This window comes from Amphiura filiformis, chromosome 1 (assembly GCF_039555335.1).
Source record: "Amphiura filiformis chromosome 1, Afil_fr2py, whole genome shotgun sequence".
Taxonomy (NCBI): Eukaryota; Metazoa; Echinodermata; class Ophiuroidea; order Amphilepidida; family Amphiuridae; genus Amphiura; species Amphiura filiformis.
This window is the reverse complement of record NC_092628.1, coordinates 89,631,440-89,654,997: the sequence shown is the minus strand read 5'-3', so window position 1 is coordinate 89,654,997 and position 23,558 is coordinate 89,631,440. Positions and strand designations below refer to the sequence as shown.

The window sequence follows — 23,558 nt, the reverse complement described above, 5'->3', positions numbered from 1 at the left end:
AGTGTTTTAACTCGTTCTTCTCTATTCATTATATTGTTAGCTTAACAATCGCCATGCATGTGATAATTCAACCCTCTATTACGTACCTATCAAGGTATACCTTTACATAATGAAAGGTGTTTTGTTTTCGACAATATCATTCACTGGCTATATCCTGGAATTGAACCCAGGACTCAACGATTTTGTAGTCCAGTGATGACGTCTGCACACGTTTTCTATTAGCATATGGTCGATGGTATTTGTTTAGGATAGCCAGGTGCGATGGTATTACTTCTGCGATAATACATCCAGTATGTATTCCCCTTCATGAAGAAACGATTACCTGCATATGAAGCAACAAGGTACATTTCCATTAAACATTTACTTGAAATAAATTCGCCGAAATGTTGATATTCAATCAGTTTCCTGACTTTGTTGAACGCACGTGTGAGATATTTTAACTAATTTTGTACTCCAATTGTCATTGAAGTCAAAAACAAACATGGGAGACACCTAATTTTTGTTCTTTAATTTAGCATTAAACATGTTTTGAACGTTACATAAAACTTACATACTATAACTTTCCACTAAAACATGTTAACTTAAACATGTTCCGCTGTTAATTTATTTTCACTTAATACGTTTATTGGGCGTGGAGGGTGGGTTTTTTAATAGCACATGATCTCTCGATGATAGCTAAACATGAAGTGAAGAGTTAAAGCCCCTTTGCATTCGACCACCTGAGGTTGCATAGCAACGACAAAAACATATAACAAAGCCATTATGAATGCAATACAGAAACAGGCACCTGTTTTAACACGGGTGCGCGCACACATCTTGAACCACTGATGTGCTTCTAAGTGAAGCAACGGCTTAAACCATATTATACACAAGGGTATAAAAACATTTAATTAAAAGCCATTCTATATAGATCTGATCTACATTTTATTATCTTATCGCTGTTATTCGGTTTATAAACTATTGTCGTGTCCATAACACCAATAAAGACGAATAGGCATTCATCTCTTACGAACAAAACTAACAAACAAACCTCTTTCGTCGGTATAAGCTGCCGAAAGGTCTCCTGGTAAACCTTGAAACTCGGTAGATATAGGAATCCATGATTGTTCTTTGGTTTCGCGATTTAGCTTCTTCTGCATGACGTTACCTGGTGGTATATTAACATAATACGTGAAAATTAGAATAAAGGTAAGGAATCTGCTGATAATGCCTCTCAAAATAATTTGTTGTCTGTTTACTTGTTTGCTTTAGAATCCTATAAATCGTATTCGTACATCGTTTTTCATCACTAAGAAAAAAGACCTTCTTTTCTGACAATTAACTCAAGTCTTCTACTTCATTTTATCATAGCAACCCTACCTCGAAAGTAATATGTAACTCCTTTCCTTTCGTCATGAAATGATGCGTCAATATGGCCTGGGTTGCCATCTTGTTTCATTGCTAGTTGTTGTAGATTGTAAGAGTACCACATCCTCCCTGTACAGAACGGAAAAGGCAATTTATTGAAGCTAAAAGATTTAATAATAGCGCTATCGTATCAGTACAAGCACCTAAGCTAATTCCATGAAATAGTAAAAAAAAAAAGTAAAAAAAAAAAGCCTAGTTTTTTACCTGTGTATTCGTACACTTAAAAAATAAAAGCAATATTTTAAAGACATTAAACCTTAAGTTCTAAATAAAGTAATCAATAGATGGATACTTTTATTCTGCGTATTTTGATATCTCATTCGGCACGATGCGACTTTATTCCGTCAACTTAAGGGCTGGGGTATGAACGTTTGGACAGTATTTATTTTGGGACATTAGAGCACATCAGACATATCGAATTGCATTCTGAATACGAAGAATGTCCTGATGATATCAAATAATTTTGATTTTTGAAATTCGCAATTTAATACACATTTTATGGCAAATCATTAAAATTGATATTTTTGATATTTAACAGTACTCGAAGTAAACTTTACAAATCTGATGATTTATACTTAAAGTGTATGTAGGTGGGATGAAAAGCCGACGAACAATTGAAAATTTTGACCTTTCGTATTGGAGATATGGATTTTTTCCCCAAACACCAAAAAAAAAAGGTCTTTTGGGAAAAAATCCATATCTTCAATATGAAAGGTCAAAATTTTCAATTGACCGTCGGCTTTTCCTCCCAGCTACATACACTTTAAGAATATATCATTAGATTTATATAATTTACTTCGAGGACTGTTATATATCAAAATTTGAAAAATATTAAATTTTTATAATTTGTCATAAAATTTGTTTTATATTGTGATTTTCAAAAAATGAAAATTATTTGATATCAGAAAGACATGCTTCGTATTCAGAATGCAATTCGATAGGTCTGAGGTGCTCCCATGTCCCTCAAAAAATACTGTCGAAACGCAATAAACGCTCATTCTAGATCCCTTAATACCGATTTGAATAGAAAAAGAGAGCATTTCAAACAGTTGGGATATTTCTTCATTCGGGGCAATGCCCACCGGCTTTTGTTATGGGATCATTACAGCGTGACCAATCAACACTCACTCGCCGCGCTCATTATTAGCGTGTTCGATAGAAAAATCTATGTAAACTTTTGTGACTTTTGAATTGCTCTCTTTTTTCTTTTAAATTAGTATAACTTCCGAAAATAAAGTCGCTTTATGCCGAATGAGGTATCAAAATACGCAGTGTACGAATTCTTGTTACGCGCAGTATACAAAATGAATTAATAAGAATATAGAGACTTTCTTTTGAATAATATTACATAGATCTTTACCTTTAACGTAAATAGTGGTTCCATTGAACAAGGTATACGCGGCCTCCACGCCGTCTGGGAGATTTGTGAAGAATGATCCTATTGAATTTCCGTAGGATGGTGACAAAAGCGATGAAGTCAAGGTGTCTCCACTCAACCGCCAGTATCTATCATTCTTTGATGTGGAAAAGGAGAGGGAGTTTAGCATACAACCCATTTTATTCCCTTTTTAGTTCAGTAAAACAATGTCCCATTAATTTGAACATCTTATAAAATATGGCGCTTTACCGAGAAGATAATTACCTGAAAAAGCATGAGAGTTCCCCTGTTGACCGTAGCTGCATAATCTCCACCCTTGCAATCAAACGGCGGAGGATCAGTTGGTGCTACTGTCGGCTTATCCGTCGGTATTTCGGCCAAGCCTAGTTTTTTACCTGTAATAAAGGTTTCACTTTCAAGTTATAAATTGATAGGTCCTATTTATAACAAATTTGTTTACACGGTAAAAACATTAACGTATTACAGTTAAAAATAATAAAGTAATAATTACTTAGCCAGAATTTAACAATTGACCTTTTCGTCACGCCGACTTGCAATGCGCAGTAACGATGTTCAATAAACGATGTAAGCATCGGCGCAGATCGGTGTGACGTCAAGTGACGAGTTCTCAGGTGTACTCGCAAAGGCTTATGGGATTTACCGAAAATGTCAATTTGCACGTATAAAATGAACGCGCGGACGAAGCAGAAAACACACACAATTTGTCCGTTGTACAGCTACAGTGAGTTGTGAACATTAATACGTGCGGAAATATGCGCAGTTTGTCCACTGGTTTGTATGTCATATGTTCCCGTATAATAATAGAGGTTGCGATTTGCATCTTTGATATCCTCGCCTAACGCTGACATGAAGTTGAAATGACCGTTCGCGATAAAATCATTGAAGACTTTGATAGTACAAAATAATTCCTTACCATACAGGTCAATAATTGTATGTGCATCATAATTAGGAAGTTTCTGGCCGTTATATGGTAGGTTCGGCATGACCCATCCTTGCATGATTGACTTGGAATTTTCAGAATGGTATAACCCCAAAGCATGGCCGATTTCATGGGTCACGACGTACAGGAAGTTGGTTCCTGTTTGATGAAATAAAATGTAAACAATTAATGAAATGCATGCAAAAATTTAAATGCAAGAATTTTTTTATTCTTGTTCTGAATTGGGATTTTGTTTGACTCGTAAAAGGAGAGCAAGATACTTATTTTCAAAAACGGTTGTACGTTTCCAAAACAACAGACAAAAGTACATTAAGTACATTACGATGTTAATATCTTTCCTTTGTTTTTGTCGGGACATTATTCACTGAAAAATAATTCAACTGAAATATTTTGAGTGCCAGATGGAATCAAAAATGAAACATCGTACCAAATTTCCCATCTTCGGTAAATATTTCGTCATCATCGAGATGTACATCGCCGTCTAACGGGTTACCACTTGCTGGAGGAAAAGCGTGGCCAGCAACACCTCCGCGGTCATCGAAGCCGTAGCCATCTCCATGTTCCTTCGATGCAAACCTAATTCTCATGTCTGCATCTCCCCAATAACGTCTTTCAAATGTTAACGGAGTGACACTACTCCAAAGACGAAACGCGTGCTCGATGTCACGGATGATTTGGTCACGAGGTATCTCTGTTCGACCTGATGGGAAATTGTAAAGTCTGCAAATATTACAGACAGCAAGAAAGTCAAGATTATATCAATTTAAAACATTTTTCGATATGTAAAGCAAGAAAATTTATTTGTTTTGCAGTCAAATATGTTTGTCATGTTGGCAATGTAATTTGTCACTTGACAACAAAAAATATCGTCGCACTACAAACACTTTGGCCATATTTGGTGTTTGGTCCGGTCTTGGTTTTGTACTATATAATTAAGGGTAAAAATGTCCGTAGTTTAATGTAGATTAATTTGTATAGTAATCCCAGTACAAAACCAGACTCTCCCACACACACAACCTTACAGCAAAACAAATTCCTCCATGCTGCATAACAAGATGGCGACGATTGAAGATTTTCCAAAAAGTTATTCTGTGTACGGGTTTCCCGTTACGTTTTTCAAGAAGTAAATTGTCATATTTTGAGTTTATCAAATAAAATTTTCAGCTGCGATGTTATCAAACAAATTTGTCAGCTCCGATTGTAATTTGCAATATTCGAATAAGTTTGTCAGTGAAGTTTGTCATGTGTACAATACCTCGTCACTCTATGGCATGGTATCCTGACAATCTACACTGAGCTCAAAAAGAAACTTATAATTTTTTACAACTTGTGAATCACAAGGTCATATCTTAAAATACTGTCAAACAAAATGAACCAAAATTACACACAGGATTACCTTAATATTCTATTCAAAACACATGTCAGTAACTAAGCAGTTGTCCAACTGACACAACAGCAAAATGCACTGTCATAGGACAGCTTCCTGGACTTCCTTCACTTTCACAGCCCAACATTGGGCACCCAGGACAAAAAATCTGTGAGAATGCACACAAGATCCTTGCACAGATAAAACGGTGCTGCTTTCTGCTTTTCATACACTTTTTCATGAAACAGGGCTGGGCTGTGAATGTGGTCCAGGAAGCTGTCCCATGTCAGTGCATTTTGCTGTTGTGTCAGTTGGATAACTGCTTGGTTACTGACATGTGTTAAGAGTAGAGTATTGAAGTAAATCTGTGTGTAATTTTGGTTCAATTTGATGGACAGGATTTCAAGATATAATCTTGTGAAAAATTATAAGTTTCTTTTTGAGCTCAGTTTACATTTGTCAATGAACGTGTTGTAGATCTGTCAATCATTCGAGTTAATCGTTTACCGATTTTAATTTGTACAGTAATTAGCGTCGTATTAGCTTGCCGATCGTTATTGAACTTCACGCGGCCAGATAGGACGTATAAAAATACGTAAGACGAATGGCGAGCACACACAGTTTATACGTCAATGATTCAATGATACATATATATGCACGGGACGTGTCAGTCATTAGAGAGATTGCGAAATTTACGTGAAACGTGACACGGGAACGCGAACAGCAAGCTACATTAGTCGAAAATCGGTTATTATGCCCTCTAGAGGATGAAATCTATTGTGAATTGGTCAATCGTAGAATTACCGTAAGGCGATTACGTTGCGGTTGGTAGCAAAAAATGACGTTCCAAAATGACAAAAAAAACGCATTATAAAATGCAGAAAAATGTTATGTTTATAATGTTATGAAACGAATCAAAGTCTCCTAATAGAACAAGTAGAGTCCGACATGTAATAAAATCCATTTTGGGGTTAAAATTTGATCTCGTATAGACAAGAAGAAGTGAACAAATTTCGATTTTTTCGACGCGAATTCGAACGGGCAGATTGCCTATTCATTTGTGTGTGGAAAATGCCGTCCAAAATCAGCTTGCGAAGAGGCGTTTTAGGCAAGATTGTGTCGTGTTACGGCATAAATGAGGTATAATTGTCTGTTTGGGACGGGGAACAGAAGTTCGTGCAACGCTATTTTTCGCCTTGCTTTTTCGTTGTGCATTAAAAACAGCTGTCAAAGTGTTTTGCTTATGGATACTAAAATGTTTTTAAAACATGATAATGCATGTGTTTTTGGTTTTAGTTAAAACGTTTTGATAACATATCGATGCATGTTTATATAAAAATCATGAAAACTCGTGTTATACTGAAAAAATAATACAACAACATTTTAAGCCAAAATTCGAAATGCTAATGTAAACATATTTAAGTGTCTATTGTGTTAGAACGTTTATCAGCAAGTTTAGAACAAAGGTTTTTTTGAATGTTATTAAAACTTTTTAATGCCCTTGACCCTCACATAACCTTTAACACGACATTTAACGTTTTCTGTAATATATTTGTGTTTGCTGGGTAGTACTAGGCATATTAGATTATCTATTTTCATTTTGCTTTAGAAAGTAAACAGGGTATTATTTATATGATAATGGAGTTTGTTTCCTTTTATTCGAATAATATATACCAAGACTTCCGAGGCATCTAACACCAAACTCTGTTTAGATTATTTAGACAAATAGCATACACGATTGAACATATAGGCCTATACTCATTTTCCAATAGCCCGCAAAACTCAAATATCGCTAATCTGGACTGAATGCTTAGAGCATTATAGATACAGCCAGTCGTATTTACATATCAATACCGAGGAAAGTAGTTCGATGAAAGAAGATAATCTTTTCTGGTTCGATGCACCCAAGGTGAATCAATGGGTGCTTCCTATTACCTTTAGATTATTTGTCTCAGTATAGCGCCATCATGATTGCAATTGCGTTTACACGTAGTCTTGGTTCAGACCCTATGCGGCTATCACGAACATACTAGGAACGACGAGCGTTAGGACCGACACAAACTGGCTGTGTAGGAGGCTAGTTTGGATGTGAACGGGAATATGACGTTCTAACAAAATGCAGAAATCCGTAACCCGTATGGCGTTTCCCGTGAACGCCTCTCCGCAATCTCTCTATTACTTGATCGGTGAACTCGGAATAAAGCCGGGTTTATTATAAAACTTGAATTTTATTGTATAGCACTTCAGGCCTAGTCTTTCCTGGTATTTTTGTAAACCAAGCAGAAATCGAAAAAAAATGAGGGTGTCCTCTGAAGCAAATCACAGACTATGGCTTTATTTTATCACACGCCTGGGCAAATTATGGGCAATTCACTTGCATGACTAGACGACCTTGTCATCGAAGGTAATATTTTTAGGGTATTTTTAATGCGAAAGTTCTTTCCTAGCCAAACGTTCAGGACCAGTCTAGTTTAGTTGGAACATGATATTTTAATACACTAATAATTTAGTCAAGCTATAGTCTCCATGGCGCACGTACCTCCAAGTCAGATGTGTTTTCTTCCAAAATGATTCGGGTCCACCTCTCTTGAAAAGGTTGTTCAACTTTTGTTGTCGATCTTCCTATAATTATAAGGATAGCGATCAAAGTTTATCTACTTGATAGTCGTACTTGGGACAAATCGATGAAATAACTACGAAGAGCTTGTTTCAAACCATGTTTAGGGGTACTACACTTTCCCCCTGTGGTAAATTTGTGACTATTTTTGCATTTTTCTCAAAAATAATAACACACTGGTAACAAAAGTTATGTATATTATTGGGGCAAGGAATCCAATTATTACACTGAAATTTCAGTGACTCAAGACAAGCGGTTCAGTATATATGATAGGAAATGAGTTACATCTTAGCGGTACCTTATTTCTTATCATAAATAACGAACCGCTTGTCTTGGATCACTGAAATTCCAGTGTTGTAATTGGACTCCTTGCCCCTATAATATACATAGCTTTTGTTACCACTGTGTTATTAGTTTTTGAGAAAAATGCAAAAATAGACACAAATTTATCGAGGGGTGTAGTACCCCCTTAAGTCCACAACCACATGTTTCTCATTTACTTGTGTGATACAATCACTATTCCTTTGACAAGTTTGAAAAGTTTGACATTAGCAACAATGAGTTGTACCATCAACAAGCCATTATTTACCACAACAATGCTGTTTTACAATATGCAGACTATTGTTCTTATTTGAGAAACAAATGCCTCACACATAATTGTTACTGTGCATCAATCCACTGTTTGTTTTGTAATGGTGCATCCAACTGAAATTACCATACCTATAGCATCACAATTCACAACCCATTGCAATATCGCACAGGTAAATCAGAAACACGTGTTTGTGAACTTCACATGGTTTGGAAGCTCTTCATATTTTGAACAATACGTAATTCCAATACCGCAATTTTTTCAAGTAAATAGGAGACAAATACACAACAACAGTATAATAAATCAACAACAGCAGAAATAAAAATGGACTAAATGTCATAATCAAGTCGAAAGCGTTTCTGTCAAAAAGTGGGTATCTTTGAATATCGTTCGCGTTTAAACCAAAAAATGGGCACTGTTGAAGAGCAAAAAGAGAGGAATATTTTTGTTTTGCCAATTTTGCAAAATGAGATGCAAAAGGGTGTGTTTCAAACATTTCGTCGACGAGCATCAGAGGATACACGAAGTGCAAGGGCCGGGACAGGACGTTCATCGGAAGGGAATTTGTTACAGTGAAACATCTAAAATGTGAATAATTAGAAATACAGGCATGATAAGAATTAGGTCAGTGCCCCCGATTGAATGATTAACGGTGACCTGTTTTAGTGGATGTGTGTTATAAATAGCGACATTTGATATTATGTAACTCATCGTACATTGCGTAAAATATCTTGAAATATATACCACATATATAAATTGCATATACCTGATTGAGTCCGGCAATAGCAATATCACCTTCCAGTGGTAGTTGTAATGTGTCCATTGGTTTGGGTATACTGCCTTGGGTCCCTGCGATGTCGTCATTGTCAAAGCTCTGTATAAATAGTTTTATGATACGGTATTCAAAGGAAATTTATAGAAACTTCTTGTCCTTAATTAAATTAAAGTTTTCCAGCTACCTTCAACTATATAGCCTACGTATTTATAAATACGCATGTGACCCATGTACACGAAATACCAAGATCGGCAAGCGTGACCAAATGCCTCATGTACAAGAAGACCGCCCGCTGTGTAGAAGGCAGCACAGAGGTGTATTTATAAATATAGTCCAAACATACTGTTTAGTGTCTGCGTATATCTTTCTTTAGTTTCTTCTTAGTTAAAGGATTTTGATATGTGCTTTGTTTAACTTGAATACGGGTTACATCCCGGTTGTAACGTGCCATCAAGAATATATTATGTAAACAATGCCATGGATTTAATAGATGCACGAAAACATCATATGACGATATAACCTACACAACAAGAGAAGCAAAAATAATATAATTATTTTATAACCTAAAATGTATCCAATTGCAAGAATTAAAAAATTAATCCAATCTAACGTTCAGAAGTTCGAAAATACTATTTGCAAATGATTTTGTTTCGTAAAGAAGGCAGAGAAGGAGGGAGTAAAGCGAGGGAGATAAAAGAGAAAGATAAACAAAAGTAGGAGACAGTAATATAATGAAGATGGAGGGAGAGCAAAGAGAAAAATGATTAATAATACGGAATAGAATATGGAGAGGGTGGAAGATAAAAGAGACGAATGAGGGAAGGAGAGAAAGCGAGAAAAGTAGAAAGAATTAAAGAGTTCAGAAGAAAGAGAGGACGAAAATGGAGAGACAGTTTATATCACTGTCATTATAAAATCTCATTATTTCATTGACTTGCCGTTCTTTCCATCATGTCCATTGGTTTCGGACGATTGGTGCTGGTTTCATCTCTGGTCACCTATAAAAACGATCGTATTATTAACAAATAATTCAAATAGTCTAACAATAATTCATAAAATATTTGGAAAAAAGTAAAATATTTATTTAACAATACGTGTAAGTAAAGGTAAAGGTTAATATCAGTATTTTACAATACAGAGTGCCCATCTCTCTTTTGACACGACTCGGGACCAGATTCCTCCGTTAATAATGCTTAACATGCAGCTACTGTTAACTACATGTATGCACACACCACAGGGGCACTCACAATAGGCAATTGACCCGTACTGGTAGCGCTGTGTTGTAGATATAGGAGATGAACTAGTTAGCGTCATATATCAAAAAGTATAAAAGCTATGATTTCAGTACTTGCTCTATGTTTCAATTACTTATTCTTTTCAAAATATCTGAATTTTTAACCCGGTACAAGCTTTAATAACGGGGGACCATAAATTTGTACGACAAAAGGAAATCTACATCCTATCCAAACCCCCGTGTTAATCCAATGCACATTTTGCTTCACCGGGCCGCCCTGACTTGGTCGCATTTGGAAGATGGGTGCCACGAAACCGTAATAGGTACAAATGTCAATCTTTAAATTATTAGCATAGTCCTTATAATAACGGGGGACCGCCTTGATAAGTAAATGATAGCAAACCAGTGAAAAATACCCCAAAACTCAGTCAGTGAAGCTCCGCCCGTACATGTCAATAGCATCATTATCGATTGGATTTGTCGACCGTAGCGGACAATTCGATCGCTCATTGGAAAAATATTATCACGTGGTAAGAAATTTGCATTGGACAATCGATTACTATAATGGTTTAGTACTGCATATTTCGGTTTAATCTTCACTAAGCGGGTTTATGGCTGAAAAGGTCACGGTGAATTTGCCGTGGACAAAACTGCAATATGTGTGGGGTAAGTCCGTTTACCTTCCCAGCATAAGCCGTTACCCATACACATGGGCAGATAGAGAGAGAGCGACAATAGAAGTTTTAAAAGAGCCTTATCTAAAGGCACAACATGATGGCACCACCGTGGCTTGAACCCGTGAGCACAGCACTGACATTAGTGCTATGAATATTAACCCAGTTCAGCTCAATTTTGACAGAAAGAGCGGTTTTATTCTGTTCCTTTTCAGGGCTAAACAGCTTGTGGCTATCGAAATGATTTGCGAGTTTGTAAATTGTACTACAAATAATGCGAAATGATGTAGTACGTTATGCCGCGGCGCGTCGTCGCCGGATCGGCCTTACTTATGCACCTGTCACACTACGCCGGATGGTCAATGTTCATTTTATTCTTTTATGACCTGCTATCATCCGCCAAATTAATTTCGTGTTAGGTGATGTTCATTATTAGTCCGTCGGTTTCGCAATCGGATAAAATATTCTTGCAGCAATGTACGTTGACATAGTCCGTCTATATGTGACAGAGGCATAATGGTGAGTCCAATAGACGAGAACACAAAGTTCATCAATTATCAATAACGATACAAGAGGATATCTTGAATATGCGAACAACGTTTAAGTTGTAAACTTATTAATGTATAGAAAATGAAACAACGAAAAGTACTTACAATATCTAAATCCTTAAATGATTTTCCCTGTGCAGGATGATAAAATGTCAGAAGAGTCACAAAACCGCTCAACAGAAAACATATTCTAAACATATTCAGGTTTTCCTCCACTTCAGTTAAAAAATAAAAAAGATTGATGACAGATATATGGAATTCGTCAATAGCACAAAAATTGCAGATTTGTGTGAGCCAGGATGAAACACACTTGCTTATAAAGGAAGAGGATCATAAACAATTATTACGTGTCTCTTTTACATGTAACATGATATTGTGTTATTTTGAAATCCATCAAAACATTTCGTGTTTTATTATGAAAAATAAAATGAATCGTTTTGGCTGTAATAGTTGAAAGCTAGATGATTTAGAGCATCCCACTATGCTGTTGGTTTGGTTACCATATGAACTGTGCACAAGTTAAGGTACGGTACGGTTTTTTGTGATAACATTTACTTGTATTGGGGTATTCCCATGCTTTCATTTATTTGGGTTGTACTTTTTTTAAATATATTATTCGGCTGAAGCCAAGAAAAGCCAAATAGTGCTCAGAAGCTACTATAGTCTATTTTTCTACCTCCAGTAAGCGGCACTTATAGCTAGCTTTGAAGTTCAGCGTGTTCTGCGTTAGCTTAGTGTTATTTGTGTGTACGTACTTATTACGCGTGCGATCAAAGTGGCGAATATGTACACGCAAGAAACCATGCTAAGCCAACGCAGCACACGCTGAATTTCAAAGCTAGTGCCTCCGACTGGAGGTAGTGATATAGACTATGCCAACCGAATGTGACGGAACACTGAGATATGGGAAGAGGTCAGAATTTACAAGCAGGAGCAAAATCGGAGCACCTGGAGAAAAACCTGCGAGGACTAATATGGATCGGTAAGCAAACTCACACGTAGCAACGCGAGGAATTGAACACGGGACACAGCGGTGAGAAGCGAGTAGAAGACCACTACACTAACCCATACTTGGAAATAAGGTAAAGCACCCTATTCTAGCCATTTGTCTGACTGTGTCCAATTTGTGTGTGTAAATCATAATGCATTGTGGGAGGCCATATAATTATCCATCATTTGTATGAAAACAGTATCGTGTGATATCTGACCAACAATATTTATGTGAACATAATCCCTTCCGATAGGAAGTCCTAATACCTTATGTTTACGATTGAATTGCAAAAATCCATTAAGAAGATGATGTTACGACATTTGATGCTTTTATGACGACGTCTAAATGCAGAGAAACTGAAATACTCGGTAGTTTATCTCTTGTCCCGATAGACATTTGAATTTATCATCTCCTTGTTTGTATCAATGTGTAAACAATGAATCAATCCAAAACGAAATATCTTCTACGCACTATCTTCAACGTGTATCCGGCATGTGTCAAATTGACATTAGAATCTTTACATGTATGCACTTAGTCGAGACTACATGTAGCACTAAAGAATCGATTCCTTTCATAAAAGAGTGCAACTCTGGTGTTACAAGTACTTTTGTGGTGGGGCCAAACATTGAATGTCTGACAACTTTAAATGTGAAACAAACAGGCAAACAAACAGACAACCTCAAATCAATCGGCATTAGCAGAGCACAGAAGGACACCGGACATTGTAACTGTTAAAATCCTCTGCTGAGAAGACAAAGCCATTAAAATCAAACAAGAGACCAACCCCACCCTAAATAGGGACGTGGTCCGAGAACTCTTCTGAATATATGATTCTCTTCTACAAAGCAGATGACGGAGAATAAAACGTGCTCTCTGAAATATTCGGTTCAAAAAGTGAGTGTTGTTGACCAGTTTTAAAAACTACCTTTGAAGCAAACAATACCTTGAATTAAATTTCTTTAAGAGTAGAGTATATTACATTCGTGTACAAAATCGAAGTTTTGAAAACAAATTGAGGGCGCCCAGTTAAACAAATAACAATTATTGCTTATATTGAATGCGTCACCTAAGATGCCCCTTACTACAAACTAGTTGATACACCCAATGCATCCACTCTGGATTGGTGCTACGGATTCATATACAATATGGTAAGAGAATGATCTAATATATGAAGTCTCATTGCTTCTGAAGGATGCGCATATAACATATCATCGAAATTGATATTATTACTGCTACCTCTTCCTTCCGCCTATTACTTCGTTTCCTCCTCCTCCTCCTCCTCCTTCTTCTCCTCCTCCTCATCTGCTTCTTCCTTACTTTTCTTAGTTGTTGTCGCCATATCGTAACTCTTTCTCCTTCTGATGTTACTGTCGCCGCCCTTCTCCTATTTCTTTTACAACTTCCACTACTATCTCCCATTTGTAGATAAAAACAATAATAGCAAAAGTTGTGATTTAGGGTTGTCACAGGGCGTAATTAGCTGGTAATGAATGTAGCTTCACTTCAAGGAATAAGAGCGAGAGGAAATTAGTGGTGTATCAATGATGCGTTTGTCAGGTGTTTGGTCATCTCTAATGGGTCATCTGATACAGGCTAACCCATCAATTAGCCACTGTCCATATAATATACACATCGTCAACACTAATCCATCACGTGGTGAAAAACAATTAATGAGAAGTACATCCAGTATACATATAAACACTAATCATTTGTAAAATAGATGATTCATTTGACAAGTTGAACCGTGAGCTTTGATATCATGGGTATTAAAGCGTTATTACTTCTATTGGAAATTATATTTGTATATTGTGAATCTGGAGAAGATGGCGAGTTCAAATCTAGATTTGATAATGACCTTGTTATGCTATCGCGAGTGATTCCGGGACTCGAACCGAATAATTTACTGCAGCGGATGTTTAAACGTCAAGGAAGAGGCTACACTGATTTTAGTGATGATGAAGCGGAAGATATTGTTGAGCGTCATAACTTCCATAGGTCTAATACCAGAGAGCCAGCCTCCAATATGAAGCACATGGTAAGAGGGTTTGTGTGTAGGGTTATTTGCACACGTGTAATGTTATGCGCAATAAAAGTACGAAAATTCAAAATCAACTGTAAAAATACTACTACGTTTGGTCACGTTTGATACTTCTGAAATATTACCGTTTTCATTAGACATTAGACTTCGCAACTTTGGTTAAAGCAATATTGTAATATTTTCTGAGGGGCGTCCTATTTTTTATATTCAAATTTCTGATCTTTACACGATTGTAATAAATTGCAAAAATCAAGGTTTAGGTGCTATAATTGTGACAAAATCTGCGAGTTTTAATAAAACAATTTAATAAGGTGATTAATTCATACAATCGAAATAATTATTAGAAATATAATATTGTACACATGCATAGGCGTGAATCTGGCTGGGGGATGAGGGATAAATCCCCAATATTTTGACGCCTGTATGTGGGTTTTTGACCATATTAACGCATATTTGGCCATTCTAGCCTAAAAGTTCACATTTTTGTGCTCTTCGCGCGAATTTGTTCCACTTTTGCGCTATGTTTTACCATTAAGCTTCAGTATGGTTAATGATTCCCGCGCTTCGCGCGCATTTGTATCATAAGCTTATTTTGTCTTATTTCCATTGCTTTATTTGTTTGGCTTTAAATTCAAAGGAGACATATCTGCCCATGCTGAGAGTAAAAACTTCAGATTTTGTGGACATGTAACAATATCAATTTAAATAATATTACCACAACTAATAAACACGCAAATTATGTTAGGATTAGGATTAGGGTAATGGCTTAGGAGTATACAATGGTTTTTATTATAGGAGATCTCTGTATCCATATTGATCATAATTATTGTTATATTTATTTAGACATGGGACAATGATCTAGCAACTATGTCACAGAAATGGGCGGATACCTGCGTGTACGAACACGGTGGTTATGCAGGAACGGAGAACACGTCACCTTTCTCAACTGTTGGGCAAAACCTTGCAGTAGGCACATCACCAATGTCTAGTTCTGGGGTATATGCAACTAATGCATGGCATTCCGAAGAAGAGTTTTTTACCTACGATACAAACACATGTAGACCAGGAGAGATGTGCGGACATTACACTCAGGTAGGTTTATGGTTTCACATGATTAAGTAAACGAGCAAAATTTGACCATTATAAATACAACATTGTCAAAATTGTGGCGACTATAATGTGCCTTTTTGATTGATTGATTTTCGAAAGGTATATTTTCAACATAAAACATCCCAATTTCAAGCTTTTATTCCTATTGGACTGATGTTTGCTACAGTAAAACATACGATCAGCTGATCCAGGCTGTGAAGGTTTATTTGGTATATCTGAGATGTGCGTCTTTCAGCTGCAAGTACCTGAGTTGTTGTAAAATAGTTTAATGAATGATTAGGGTCACCCACAGTGGCCAGCGACAATCTGTAAAGGGTAGAGAGGCCGTGTGGCTTTGACACAGGGTATACCAACATAAAGAAGTGGCAAATTATGCGGATGTATTATTTATGGATCATGTAATAAAACACATTTGTTCTGATTTCTTAATACACAACAATGCAGATAGTTTGGGCTGGGTCTACAACAGTTGGTTGTGGAAGGAAATTGTGTCCAACAATATATGTGAATGGTCAACCATGGAAAAACGCCTACTACATAGTCTGTGATTACGGCCCCGCGTAAGTAGAACATCAAGAGGGTGAGATGAGAGGGCAATATCGGGCCATGGTCACAAACGATGTGGGGTAGGGATACATAAAAACATCAGCAATTGCATTGCTACCTTCCCATCGGTACCTTCCGCAGGACAATATGTGGCTGTCTTTCATTGATATTTTGATCATATTTGATAATATATATATTATAGAATAGTCATGTCGTACACTGTATTAATTTGTATTTAGCAATTGGGCCTGGGGAACATGTTAACACATTGCATTTTTGTACATAGGTATTACAAAACGTGAATACTATTATAACCTAACCTCTCAACATTGTTCTACGAATTCTCACCCTCCTGCAATACGGCATATATTTTCTAGAGTTGGGGCATACACAAGAATCGTCACGTAACACCACTCGCCCTGGGTTCACATTATTTTTGAATGCATTGTCCTGCACTAAACATTATGATGGTCCTATACATTGCACATAGATTATCAATGAACAGGGATAAAGACCAGGATCGCAATTCTATAGAATTTTTACATCATGCTGATCATTCGCACCCGTAAGATTAGTGTCCTTGAAAACAGCGGCATCGTAAACATTAGAAAACATTATTTGATATAACTTCAATCTACCATGTTATATTGAACATAATGCCTTAAGTGCCTTACGGTATTTTGCTTCCGTTTTATATAGTGGTAATTTCCGAGGCGAGAAACCTTTCAAGACCGGAGAACGCTGTTCAGAGTGTCCGAATGACGCAGGGTTTTGTAGCGATAACAGTTTATGTCGTAAGTATTCTCACTCTCCTTAGAGCACGTAAACAAATATCACCGCTATCTAATGACTGGAATATTTTTAAGCGGTGTCAAAAACATGATTAAGATAATATTTGTACACAAGATTTGAGAGTCTAAAGTGATCAAAGTCAGATGTGTGAAGCAATTTAAACAAACATTATTACAAAGTTGCAGTACAAAACTTTAAAAAAATATCATCTACGTTATTGTTTCTTATCAGTTCATCTCTGTGTGTGATGGGGTGTGTGTGGGGTGTGTAGGTGTGTCTGTCTGTCTCTTTGTCACTCTACGTCTTTCTCTAATTATTATCATCTTCTTTTGTTTTCATTCTTGCAGGTGATTGCACCAAGACATCTGACTTGGCATCTTGCGGAGGTAATTCACATTAAAATGTAAAGCGTTTCATATTAGATCTATTCCAATAATCTAATCTGAAGTAAGCTCGTACGTTAAACAATATCACAAAACACGGCCCAATTTAATACAGATTCTGTTGGGATGGTAAGCCTTGGCCAGGAGGGCATTAACCATTTGCCCTTGAACGTTGCTACAAAAGACTTTCTCCTACCTCGTACCGTGTAGTAAGTGCGTCTTTTCTAACGTAGGTATGATCAGAGGTAACTCTTAAAGAGGTTCACCAGTAAGTCATAATAGAATTATCAAAACAAGAAACTCTACAATGCACATATTAATCAGTTAATTCTTGCAATTTATTTTGTCATTAAAACTCCCATCATTACAGAATGCAATCGTAGATGTGAAAATTGTGGCACGCTTGACTCAGCCACCTGCTCTTGTCAATGTGCCCCTGGATGGGATGGACCTTCATGTTCAGGTAAGAATACGTTCGAGAATATGTCCAGATGTGAGTTTAACTAGCATTAGGTTAGGGCATGAGTGTTTTAACATTATATAATAATTAATGTTATAGGTAACTGAGTTCTGAGTTGGAATGTGCTATTGAATACAGCATATCAATTTAATATTCCGATTAGTGATATGATTTTATGTATCTCTACATACAGATGCATGTGCTGATCATCACGAATGGTGCGGAGCTAATCCTGGATGGTATGGACCTGAATTATGTTATGGCACGGCGTACTCAGAATCTGTCCAAAAATATTGCCTGAAAATGTGCGGAATATGCAGTGAGTTATTCTTAAATTATGTTGCAATAATTTTATAAATAACATAATAAATGAAATTATGCATGAGCAGAAAAGAACCACATAAAGTGCGGTAAAATCAGTAAATACAATTTCATTCAGCCTACCATATTAATGCTACTTTGCTGATTTTGAAATACCATGTCCATGTATTTCAACATCCAAAAGAACTATTTTGGAAGTGAAGTGGAGAAAGCATACAAATTGCATTTTTGGACTAAAATGTATATACGTGATTGAATCATTTTGTTCACAGAGTCTGAAGATCCTAATTTCGTTTGTGGAGGAGGCGGAGGTGGGGGAGGAGGTGGCGGTGGAGGAGGAGGAGGTGGTGGAGGAGGAGGTGACAACGGAGGTGGAGGAGACGACAATGGTGTGGCTCCTGAGGGTGTGTATAAGAGGAAGTTCATTTTCCGTAATGTACCGAGTTTGATAAAGGCACAAAGAGAAGATTCCGGAGAAGATCTTTCATCGTTCGATTAAGTAACCTTTTGGGTAAATTGTTTTGAAAGGTGGTTGACCCGAACAGCGTTCCGTTACTTTACCCGTCTAAATTGAGATGTTAGAATATTTTTTCCATTATCTCAGTAAAGATTTAGCCCTCAAATGGTATGAACAAAATAGTGGTACAAAACTAAGGGTAGACAAGGTATTGTTGGTCGAAGTAGCTAAAAAATTGATTTTCAATATCTAAATCAATATATTATTGAAAAATAACACTGTTTTGCAACTGTTCATTCAACAAATCATATACTTTGAAAACTTGCTTGATTTATTGTTGTTAATGAGTTATGTACGTTTTACAAAAGTGTTTTTGTTTCAGCCCACTTTACAACATAACTCAAAAACCACAGGACCTATAAAATATTTGAATTCTTCTACACACCCGCTATGAAAATAATGATCAATGCAATTTTTTGCAAGATGTTGTTAACTACCAAATCGCAACAGTTTTACTTTAACGGTTGTCCGTAGTTTATTTTACCTGGTCTAAACGCACTAGTAATCATTATTTCCTTCTCCAGGTTGTACTGATGATCATTCAAATTGTGCTGACTGGGCAGGCTCTGGCGAATGTGAAGCTAACCCGGCCTGGATGCTGCTCAATTGTAAACGTAGCTGTCAAGTTTGTGGTAAGTTTACATTTAACCATCTTTGTATTGCCGACTGGAGATGCTCTGTTCTGTTTAAATCACATTAAACCATGGACTTCAAAATTACAGTCTATGATCAAACCAACAAATCCAGTTGATCTCCTAGACACGTTCAAGTCAGTTGCGTAGCTAGTGTTTATGGCGCCCAGGGCTAAGGATACATAATTGCGCCCCTCCCCAATTCTTGAAACAAGTGCTCGCGGAGCGCGCGAAAATTTGCACAAATAGGGCTAGTAACTTATTAATTTTGGTTATAATGAAGTTGATATCGGTCAAATGATTTTTTGCTGAAATGCGCTCGAAAATTTTGACTTTCATCGTTAGAAGGGGGCAGAATCGATGCTGAATTGGTCAATTTGGCGCCCCCTGGCACTAAGGGTGGCGCCCAGGGTACGTCCCCCCTCCCTGTCACTACGCCACTGGTTCAAATCGTCCAGGATTAATTGTACTAAGACCAATCTAACTTATATCAGCTGTAATATTAATTAACCTTCACAATCTGAGTAATTATGTTATTGAACAGAATTAAAAAAACCCTCTTTGATTACACAGTTATAAATCATTTATCTTCCAAGTAGAATGTCTTTTAACTACTGATTCGCTTTGAATTTACACGCAGAACCTTCTGTGAAGAAAACCAAATACTGCAAGACGACATACACAGCGGCCTCTGTCATTGATAGCAAACTGTTCGTATTTAAGGTAATAATCTATTCAAATTGATTTGTGGACACGCCCTATATGGACCTGGTTGATGTAAATTTTGTGATATAGGGAAAAGTGTTAGTTTTATTTCAAAAGCTGATCATAAACTAATAGTATATTTTATATCTAATCTATTCACATTTGAAAGACAAATTACCAATAATTTAGGATGAGTTTAACTGCTCTTCTGTATAAGTCTCTTAATTTAGTATTGTGTTTTAAAGGTTGGAAAAGATTAAACCATTTGATCCGAGTTACCACTTCGGTCAACTTCAATCTTTGAAAGTTGAGTCTACCTTCATTCTCTTAAAACCTGTGAAATGGCAATGTTTTTGGAGTGACATTTCAATGCACTTCAAGAAAATGAATTTCAATCATTAAAGAATGCCGACTGATCTAGAGGACAAACACCTGTAACTAATAATAATGAATTTATTTATTTATTTCAGACATAATTATTGAAAGAGGGTAGCTAAGATCAGTGGACCAGCACTGCTTTACACAAGGGCCCTCTGTGAATTATATCATGTATACCATAGCTTTACTAGCGTTGCTGTTTTGTTTTCCTTATCAGAAAGACAAATACTGGGAATTCGGTGGTATTAAGAATGGCAACCTAGAAACCGGTGCTGGCGGTGATTTGGTTCGTAATATTTTCCCTAAGGTGAACCCTGATGTAAGAGCTGTATATCAACGACCAGACAACAAAGTTGCAATATTCAGAGGTAAGATCATCAATGCAAGTCTAATATTAAGTAGACAGGCTTTCTTGACGGGAATACATAATAAGTTGGGGATGAAATAAAAACTCGACCAGCGGTTGACCGCCGGTTCCGCCCAGTTCCGTCCGGTTTCTATTGTTCTAAACAGCGGAACCGGCGGCCAACCGCCAGACGAGTTTTGATTTCATCCTTTACACTGTTTTAACGAGTACGCCGTAGATTATCACAGTACCGGTGTAGCCGGTCACCGTGTAAGTGCTCAAGCTTTGGTCACCAGTACTGTGATAAACGACGGCATACTCGTTAAAACATTGTAACTTTTAATGTAAGTCTCATTCGTAGACGTACAACTACCATGACTACAGAGAATCCTAAACTTGCATATTAACGGAATGTTATTTGCTTGTATTCTCCGTGTTTGTACAAGAGCCTTTTTATCACTTTTTATTGGCCACGCATTTAAAAATACTTTCTAAATTATTTGCTCCTCCACAGACGAGACAGAGTTATTACAAAAGAGTTATAAGCCATTATTTCTTCCATTTACTAAAACAGGAGCCAAGTACTGGTTGTACACATACAGAGGAAACGGCTGGACACGAGATGCCGGTTTTCCAAAAGACATTTCCGAAACCTTCACGGGTCTTTCGTCGCCAACTGCTGCTGTCTATGATACGGTAGAGGCCAAAACTTACTTCTTCAGTGGTGCGAAATTCTGGAGGTTTGATGAACGTCAGCAACGGTTTGATATAACGAAAAAACCCGTGACCACCATGTTTGACGGAATACCAAGCAAGATTAGTGGTGCATTTATAGACGAGAATTGTGAGTATATGAAATCAAATGCCATTGTCGAATACTATTCATGGTCTCGTGTACTGCAAAGTTCTAAATGTTGCTCTTAAGCAAGTCATATTAAACACCTTTGAAAATATAAGCACTGTTCGTTTACAAGGTTCATCGGACCGATTAATTCGACTTAATTTTCACATTGGCCATATTGCAATATCCCTAAAATACAGGGTTTCGTAAAAAAACAAATGCGTCTGGATTATGCTTAAATTGCACCTCCTTGGCCATAGTGAATGAAGCATTCCCTCAGTTGAAGTTTTCTTGAACAAAAAAAAAACCAAACAAACAGCCAACTGGCTCCTATCGATAGATGCCAAGGCTCTTCCTATGAAAGAGATTAGGGTGTTCAGTTTGGTAACATAATCAATGTTCAATAATCATTAATGTGTCCAGAAAATTGTGATGGGAAGAAAGTTGCACAGAAGTGGTGATCGAAAAAACAACAACACAGGGAACGAAGACAGAAGTATTCTGACTTGTGAGACTGAAACGGACTGCAAATCTTCAACTATTATAAGGTCACATTGCCAGAAGAATTTAGTGACTTCAATCTACCATTTCATGGCCACTACCGTGTTTATAACGTGAATCAAAATCATTTATGTGGTATTTACGTAAACTATCATTGCAGTTGAAGTCTCGTAATATTGTGCAATCTCGTAATATTGGGAAAACTTCTGCCTTAATTCCATGTGGTTTTCATCCCATCACCACTTGTAGGCAACTTTGCTTCCATCACCACTTTATGGACACCTTACCAACACAACACAAATTCTTTGGCTCCAATACTGGATATTCTTTGAACCAAAAAGACCGCTTCTCCACATACAGGACAAAGAATAAACTAGCGTATTTTACAATAAAAGCACAATGGAAACAGAATGCATTAAGCAGATTTGCCAGAAGGAAAACACCTGACATACCTGCATGCCTAAGCATTAGTTAGGCTGGCAGGTAAGCATCAGTACCTTTATCGCGCACCCTGGCTACGGTTTTGAGACGAGACTCACTATCCGCAGGTCTGGGGTCCAATCAGTACACGCATAGACAGGTATGTCCGGTTTTGGTTTCTATGGCGGCTTATCTGCCTCTGCATGTAATATTTCCATGGCAGTTTCATGTTTAAATGTGCTAGTGTGCGATGCGGGACCCATATGGATATATTAAGAATATATGGAAAAGGACCTTGACACCAGGTAAAATTATTGTAAATATTACGATATGGCCAATGTGTGTAACACCCACCACAATGTCTTACAAAAATAAGTTGCACAAAGTGCCACACAATTAATTTTGAAGCACTGTATGATTCACTAAGCAAGTCTTTTATCTAATCGTTAAGATGATAAAACAAATACAAATAATATCGACTCTAAATCGTTCCCGATAGAATTCGTCCTATAATTTCAACAAATACTATATATATTTCTTCTTCTTTTTGCAGCTGATTTCATACTCGTGAAAGGAAGAGACTTTTGGCGAGTGCGTAGAGGAGAGCGAAAAGTTGCATCAACTAAACCTAAGAATCTAGCTCTGGAGTTTCTTGACTGTTACGAATGAACTCAATGAAGTCATATTACTGCAGTGAAAGTAAAGAATATAAACAGTTACTCGCTGCTGGCGACTGAGGTATAAATTCTGACGTTGAAAGGTCACTGCAATGGTCAACGGGATCGCTCTAATTTAAGGCTGATTCTGGCCCATGCCGTCATGACTTAGTGTATTGCTGAACAATTTATTGACAACATTTCAATTTTTCTTACAAAATTTGAGTTTTGTTCGTATATCATATGACTCAATGATAAAAAATCCAATTGTAGACTGATTTTCGTCCAAACATGCAGGGTTTTATGTATTGCTGAAAATGTATTGACAATATTTCTTACAAACTTCAACTTTGTTTGTAGGTTATCACATGA

At 36.9% G+C, this 23,558-nt stretch overlaps 2 protein-coding genes across 2 annotated transcripts; one reads left to right on the top strand and one right to left on the bottom strand.

Annotated features, from left to right (window-relative positions):
• Positions 1-133: 133 nt before the first annotated feature.
• On the bottom strand, positions 134-13,959 carry LOC140164244 (stromelysin-1-like). Its single transcript, XM_072187515.1, has 11 exons — positions 13,771-13,959; positions 10,032-10,091; positions 9,085-9,192; positions 7,652-7,734; positions 4,174-4,466; positions 3,720-3,884; positions 3,050-3,180; positions 2,768-2,921; positions 1,360-1,476; positions 1,031-1,147; positions 134-322 (listed from the first exon to the last, which is right to left on the bottom strand). The coding sequence occupies exons 1-11, from the start codon at positions 13,957-13,959 to the stop codon at positions 219-221; spliced, it is 1,521 nt and encodes a 506-aa protein (XP_072043616.1). The 3' UTR covers positions 134-218.
• Positions 13,960-14,277: 318 nt separating this feature from the next.
• Positions 14,278-23,558, top strand: LOC140156782 (uncharacterized). The gene is made up of 13 exons (XM_072179755.1): positions 14,278-14,575; positions 15,422-15,670; positions 16,133-16,248; positions 16,934-17,028; positions 17,374-17,412; positions 17,780-17,872; positions 18,063-18,188; positions 18,463-18,594; positions 19,232-19,339; positions 19,980-20,062; positions 20,640-20,790; positions 21,343-21,612; positions 23,084-23,558. Exons 1-13 carry the CDS (start codon positions 14,300-14,302, stop codon positions 23,197-23,199), a joined length of 1,854 nt encoding a protein of 617 aa, XP_072035856.1. The 5' UTR covers positions 14,278-14,299; the 3' UTR covers positions 23,200-23,558.

Coding starts and splice junctions, on each gene's coding strand:
- LOC140164244 (XM_072187515.1), bottom strand. CDS start 13,959: ATGGGAGATAGTAGTGGAAGTTGTAAAAGAAATAGGAGAAGGGCGGCG. Junction 7,735..9,084: donor CTATTGCCGGACTCAATCAG/GTATATGCAATT, acceptor TTATAATTATAG/GAAGATCGACAACAAAAGTT. Junction 323..1,030: donor AGCTTATACCGACGAAAGAG/GTTTGTTTGTTA, acceptor CTTCATATGCAG/GTAATCGTTTCTTCATGAAG.
- LOC140156782 (XM_072179755.1), top strand. CDS start 14,300: ATGGGTATTAAAGCGTTATTACTTCTATTGGAAATTATATTTGTATAT. Junction 17,029..17,373: donor TAGCGATAACAGTTTATGTC/GTAAGTATTCTC, acceptor TCATTCTTGCAG/GTGATTGCACCAAGACATCT. Junction 21,613..23,083: donor TGCATTTATAGACGAGAATT/GTGAGTATATGA, acceptor TTCTTTTTGCAG/CTGATTTCATACTCGTGAAA.